Here is a 7392-nt window from a genome sequence, read left to right on the forward strand (position 1 = left end):
GTATGTAGGTCTGTGCACTGGTAATGCTGTGATGCTAAAATGTTTATCTGTGGTGGCAGACTAAGATCACTGAAGGCTCCAGCTTCTGGTATATGTTTTTTCTTCAGTTTTAAATACCTGCTGATAGATTCCTAAAAACAGTATTCTGTTTTTAAACTGTCATCTTCCTCTGGCTCCTGGTACGTCATGAAAGATAATTTAAAATTATTGCTTTCTCACTCTTTTAAGAAATGTGTGATGCCATCTTTCAGTTAAAATACAGCTGCAAATATCTAAAATAATGTTGGGTGTGTTCATAAAAACTGTAGTAATAAAAACAAATTTCTCAATGCTGTCTTCAGTTAATAAAGGGTAAAAGAGGATGAGAGCAGGAGCTTGATTTAGCTATATAAGTCTGTTTTACTTTTCCTCCAGTCTCCTTTTCTGCCTTCTCTTTTTCTTGTTAACTGTGCATCTAGCCAAGGAAAATTGGGCTCCACTGCATAAATCTAGGAACATTCTTTGAACGTTTTTTTTCTTCGTCTTCCCTCATGTTGTCACCATGGGGCTAGGGGACAGAAAGATAAGCTTCAATGTACCATCATAAGATTGTTTTATTTATTTTTGTTAGTATTTTTGCTTTGATTTTTATCTGAGATTGGCTGACATCTTATCTTTATAGTACTCATTCTTCCTTTTCTGTCCCCCTTTGCTTATTGCCTGTATTTTACAGTTAGAAATTTGGGAATGGTTTTTTAAGTACATAAAAGATGAAATACTGGGGCTGACTTGCTGTGGATCAGCTGGTACTGCTAAGTCATGTTGCCACATTTATCACTGTTATTTGCTGATTAAGGATATACTTTAGGCTTTATGATCTTTCAGTAACTTATGATATGTTGTACAATATTCCTCTGTATTTCACCACTAAGTATGAGGGTAACATTTTATGCCTGATCTGGGTTTTATGAAACTGTAAATGAAGTAAATTCAAATTGAAGTTCCTAATGAGCATCCATTAACAGTGTTCTGGAATGTAATAAACTTGAGGTGGTGAATTATGTGGCAGAATTCTCTCATTGCCCCTCATTATTTACTTTGGAAATCACTGTAAACTATTTTCAACTAGAGAGCATTTATAAAGATGTCTGAAAGTGGAGCTGTACTGAGAGCTATGACTGATGTCATAGTTTTGCCACAAGAATATGCCATGTGGTATAAATCTGGCTGGATTTTTTTTTTCAGTAGTGTGTTTATAAATCATACAGCAGGCAATCTGTCTAGACTGGTATCATGTGACTGGTAATATTTTCCTGCTAATACTAAGGAAATAGGGGTCACATATGAAAATAGAACAGTTTTCAGCCGTGTTTCTTTAAAATGCATCTGTTAAGCCTGCAGATTTGGAACACATTGTTACTCTGCTAATACATAAGAAGTTACAGTACAAAAATCCCTTGCTGACCTTCTTATTCTCTCCAGCATTAGATATTTCCTTACTTTCAGTGGGAAGACAGATGAGTTTAAATGTGTACAGCACGTTTAAGTGGTGAGATTGGTGCTCATAAAAAAATGTGTTGTAGTCTAAACGAAAATCAAATAATCCTAATACAAAGAAGAGGTATTTCTGTGTTGCTGTGTGTACTTGCTGTTATCTATGTATGTGTAGCTGACTGATGAGAAAACTGCTGTGCAGTAAGATACTAGCTCTAGATTTAACCCTCTTGAGATTTTTACTGCTGTTTGAAGCCAAGCTTTCAGATCTTGGGAAGTCTGTCTTTATTTTATGAAGGCTGTTTACTTTCCTTAGCACTTTTTCTAACCTGTTTGTCTCTACCGAAATCCTTTGAAATGGTATATAAATGCCCATGCTCTATGTACGTAGATATAACATTGCCATTTTTGTCTTGTAATCTTACAAGTCTAACTGCTTGCATTTGCTCCCTGGAAATGTTCAAAGATAACCATTTTTATCTGAGCTGTAACTGGTACTGTCATATGTTTCTAGTGAAAAAAAGGTATCATAAAGCACCAAACAAGGATTAAGTTGGGGGGTTTTTTGTTTGTTTGTTTTCTGGCGGTTTTTTTTAGGGGGGGGTTGGTTGTTTTTTTTTTATTTGTTGGTTTTGGTTTGCTTTTTTTATTGGCACTGGGTCCTCTGCTTCAGTGAAACAAAATTTCAAATTCAAATGAGGGAAGTAGATCTGCATAACCATTACATATTGGTTGCAATCAGTATATTTCTTTGTGGCATCACAAAAGTCTTGGCTTTTAGTTGTGTTATGAATCATAATCTCATGATCTGTGAGTATAAGTAGAGCTTGAAAATTTCATATTGTAGTGGACAGTGAATAGGAAGCTTTCAAAAGATGTGCCTTTGTTTGTGTGGAATGTAAATTTAATTAAATACAGAGTACACTCCCAGTTAAATATATTTCCCAGTTAACAGGTAAACAATGAAGTTTATGAATAGTATTTTTCTTTGAACCAACATATCTAGCATTTGTTTTAAAGGCAAACACATGGTGAAATGTGGTGTGTATATATATGTATGTATTACTTTTAAATTGTACAGACTGAAGATAAAGCGGTGAAATTCAGAATCACCTTTACTGGCCAAATTTTTATTGATGCATACCAATGCACTGCAGGCTTCAGTGCACAGAAGCTGTATTAGTGCTGAAACAAAGACTTTTTCATTTGTATTTGGTTTGGCACGGTGCCACACATAATGGGCTCCTAAAACTTTATCTACTTTGGCAATATAATTAATAATTCTTGTTCAATGTACAGTAACTTTGTGTGAGACTTATAAACAAAGCTCTGCACTTTTTTTTTACTGTATTTTCCAATATTGCAAATGAGCTAAATTCTAAATGAAAGGGCATAATTATTTTGAAACCAGTTGTAAATCAACAGCAAAATACGAACTTGTTTCTCTGTAAAAATACACTTACATAAACAGTCTTTAAAACTTAATTTTAATGCTCTCATGGAGACCTAAGCTGCAGAAGTTTGCTGTATCATGAAACATGAATGAGAAAAATAGCATTTTGCTCAGGAAATAACATTTTCATGTACTTTGATGCGTGAGCTTAACTATTGTTCCTTAGGTTCTGCCTTTTAAGGCATCTGATAAAAAAGCTGTACAGCTGAAGATTGCACAAAAGTTTTCAAAGAATTACAGTAAGAAAGTTTTAAGTATTTACAGGTTCGGCCTGGATAGCTGGCACATAGAAACATAAAGCATTCTCCAGACATAGCTCTTAAGAAATGTGCTCCTGCGTGTGACAGTATCCTGGGTTGCGTCAAAAAGAACTTAGCCCGTTACTTATGGGAAGCGATCATCCCTGCTCAGCATTGGTCAGACCATGCCAGTTTTGGGTCCTTCAGTACAAGACCAATATTAATGAGCTGAAGTGAGTTCAGCAGAAGGCCTCACATTCTTTGTGGACAGGAGCTCCTGCCCTGGAACATGAGGTTGAGGCTGTGGGGCTTGTTCAGACTGGAGAAGCAGCAGTTTTGAGGGGAATTAAAATCACAGAATAATCATAGATGCATAGAATGTTTTGGGTCAGAAGGGACTTTTCTAGTTCAGCCCCCATGTGATGAGCTGGGACATCATTGCAGAATCATTAAGGTTGGAAAAGTCCTCCAAGATCATAGAGTCTTGGAGTCTTGCTGGTCATAGCCCTGCACAATCTGACTGAATATTTCCATGGGTGGGGCATCTATTACCTCGCTGGAAAACCTGTTCCAGTATTTTACCGCTGCCATTGTAAAAAAATTCTTTCTTATTTCTAATCTGAATCAACCCTCTTTTAGTTTATAATCATTACCCCTTGTTCTATGGCAACAGTCCGTGGTAAAAAGTTTGTTCCCATTTACCTACAGAAGATCAATAACATCAACAGTGCATGGTGGGACAATGAGAGACAAGGGATATACAATGAAGCAAGAGAATGTGCATCTGGATGTAAAGAAAAAATTGAGGACAGTCAGACACTGGAATGGGTTTTTCAGAGAGCCTTTGTGGTTTCCATAGCTGAAGGTTTTCATGACCCGCCTGGCTGAAGCTCTCAGCAAGCTCATCTGACCTTACAGCCGACTCTGCTTTGAGCATGAGTTTGGACAGAGAGGCCCTTTGAGGTCCCTTTCCATGTGAATGACTGATTCTGTGAATGATCGATGCAGATTTTCTACAAGGCAAATGCTGGTGCAATAAAGATTTAATTAGTCTCTATTGAGCTGGATCTTATCCAACATATTCCTAGTGATTTTCCAGCTAGATTTTGAAAAGCTATGCTTGATATAGAGCAGTGGTAAACCATGTTTAGCTTCCGGAACAAGGAGAAGATGTGGATACAGCTGAGAAAAAAAACTTGTTGTACTTAGGAAATTTTATTTCTGATTTGACCATTACAGGACATCCAGACTCGTGTCTGGCCAGATGGGGCTGGAGGTGAGAGGATGAGGGGAAATGTATATAACACTTACTTGCCTTTCCCATCTTCCACATTTATCATTACAGAAATGTGATTGTTACATTTCTTGTGAGGCCTCTTGTCTTAGAGAAAATTATACAAAGCATGGAAAATTTGCTTTTTCATCATATTGCTGTACATGAATTCCCAGGTTTGCTTAGAGATTATCCATAAATCCTACTATCTAATGGAAATATTTCAAAAGGTAATTTCTCTTCCAGTGGGGTCTTGTGCCCTCTTCTATTTGGAAATAAGAATTCTCTGCACCTCCCTACTAGCAGTATTGGTACTTATATCAGCTGCAGCATTTAACACCTCACTGTCGATTGCAAAACAGGATTTCAAAAATGAAATTTTCCCTGCTGGAACTTTCAAGACTCTTTACAAAACTGCTAAAATCAGTGTACTGTAGTGAGAGTTTTTAATAGAGTTGCGTAAGAAAAATGTCTCCTACAATCAACATCCTACATATGAAAAAGAATATTGGTTGAATACAAGCATGGTGATGTTGACATTTGTTTAGCAAGAATCAATACCAACTTACTACACATCTAATTTTAGTTTTAGGATAAATGGATTTTATTGCTTGTGTTTCTGTGTACTAGGATGTACAATATCATTCTTCCAAATGACAATCAGTCTTCTATTTTGTATTGCGATTTAGTAATTTTGTTAGGTGATTAAGTTAATCACTGCCCTTCACTTGTGTCTCCCTTTTTTTTATTGAGACTTTCAGAAAGAAATTGTTTCATTCGTTTGTATCTTGAGGAAGGTTGCATCTGGAAATAAGATCAAAATGAGATCTGCTTTTGCTGTAGTGTTGTTCAACATATCTGTCATATTTGTTTTCTTACAGTGAAAGATTTTTTTTAAGACTGAATAGAAATGGTTTGCCAAAATGTCCAGAAAAGCCTGAAAGACACTGTTCTCTCTTTGTGGTGAGTTCTTCCTAGTCTCAATCTTTTTTTGTGCTAGATGTTGAAAATAGAAGTTGGATTAAATTGTTATTCTGTGGTTGACTCAGAACTGCTCCCTAAGCTTGTACATTGCTATGAGCATCAACTCAAAGGGCTGGTTTGAGGGGCTGAAGGGTATGGGTGAAATCCCAACTTGAAAGTTTTCTGGCAGTATGTGGACACTCCTTGGACTTCCACATAGGCGTATGTACTGGTCGTTCTCTCTGCAACAAGGACCAGTTATGTTTCCTCCTTGTACTTTTTACACCCAAACGATTGTTTGTGCAGCACTTGCTGTACTTCCAGAATATTTGGAATTGCACAAATGCATCACTGCTTTTCAAGGCACACAACAAGTCTCTTGTGCCCTCCCACTGATTTTGCTACATTACAGGAAATTCTAACCATGATATTTTAGGACACTCATTTTGAGTGCATGACTGCCAATTTAAAGTGTTGAAGGGATTTGTCAATGCTGTACAAATGAACTCACTGTTCATTTATCACTTTCACTGGCAGCGAAAGCAGTGTGTACAGATCTCTTTAAATGTCGCGTTTTAATCAGGAGTCATAAATAATGAGGTTCTGATCTTGTGCAGGATTTGGGTAGCAGTGAACTCAGGAAGGACATCTATATCACTGTGCACATCATCCGAATAGGTAGGTATAATCTTGTATTTGTTAGACATGTGACAGTAAATAAAAGAAAACTGCTTGGAGCTAGCTTTTGGGTTTTTTATAATAGCTAGACTTCTGAATAAATTTTTGGAAAAGAAAATGCCCGAGTTTTGTTGGAAAAATTGCTTTGGCTTTCTCAGCATTGTTTTATGTTATTTATCAAGTATACTGCTAACTGAGTTTAGAGGCAGTATACTTTGTTACTATCACAAAACAAAATGAAAGTGTCAAATATGAACTGTGCTAAGATGATGGAGTTGTCATTGGGGAGTCCATTCTTGTAATTTCAAGCATCCTTTGAACAAAGAAAAACTTGCCTGGACGTTTAGTGTACCTAATTTGTATATAATACCTGATGTATATCTGAAATTGTTCAGATGAATTTTGTCTTCTCCCTGACTGCTTTAGAAAGGGCGAGAGGGAAAAAATGGACAATATTTCATAAAAATTTTAATCTCTGATGCTGCAGACAGATACCAAGTCCTCTAGGAAAAAAGTGGAGAAGAAAAGTGTACATTTGTGTTAGGTACTTATTTTAAGAAGTTATCCTCTGGGCTGTACTGATGTGAAACAATAATCTTTGGGTCTGCTTCTGATATCTTAGATATATTGTTTTCTTTGTAAATTGCTTCTAGTTGCATCAGTACAGTGCTAAATATAACTTTTCTTCCTATTTTTGAAAGACATTTTGGTTTGAAGTATAGTTGCTGTAACTTGTGCTGAGTTCAGAAACAACTTCTTACAAAGTAAGCTTTATTTTACGACTTTGAGAAATAATTTTCCTTGCATTTTTATGATGATTTGATATTTCATCAAAATACAGTGTTTTGTTTTTATTGGCAAGGTTTTAGAAAAGATACGGTAAACTCTGATTGTAAGTACCATTAGAAGAATAAATGTTTTAAAGAATATTAAAGAGTATGATTTTTCCAGTTGTATAATTTTTAAATATATTCACAGTCAAGTTTATACATGAACCACTGAAATATTAAAAAGTTAAAATAACATTCATCTGCTTTATGGTGTGAAAATGAACCATTACTCTACAAGCTGCTGTGATGCATAGGGATATTTGTGGGAGACATTACCCTGCAGCAGCTGCAGCCATAGGGGTTTTTTTTGTCAGAAATTAAGACTTGGTGGGAAAGATACATAGCTGCTAGTGCACAATTGAATAAAATGGATAGAAAGAGGGCAGTTTCAAATGCCAGGAACACAGCAAGAAGATTGATAAATTGTATTTAAATCAAATAGAAAAGGCCTAGAAAAAACATCTTGTTTCAAATCTCTTTCCC

At 36.0% G+C, this 7392-nt stretch overlaps 1 protein-coding gene across 1 annotated transcript in view; it reads left to right on the forward strand.

Moving 5' to 3' along the window:
- DOCK4 (dedicator of cytokinesis 4) overlaps nucleotides 1–7392 on the forward strand; it is a 149224-nt gene that overhangs the window by 21800 nt on the left and 120032 nt on the right. Inside the window, 2 exon segments of the mRNA XM_017733117.1 lie at nucleotides 5320–5401; nucleotides 6019–6079. Coding sequence (XP_017588606.1) covers nucleotides 5320–5401; nucleotides 6019–6079 — 143 coding nt within the window.

This window comes from Corvus brachyrhynchos, unplaced genomic scaffold, assembly GCF_000691975.1.
Source record: "Corvus brachyrhynchos isolate BGI_N302 unplaced genomic scaffold, ASM69197v1 scaffold32, whole genome shotgun sequence".
In the NCBI taxonomy this organism is placed as follows: Eukaryota; Metazoa; Chordata; class Aves; order Passeriformes; family Corvidae; genus Corvus; species Corvus brachyrhynchos.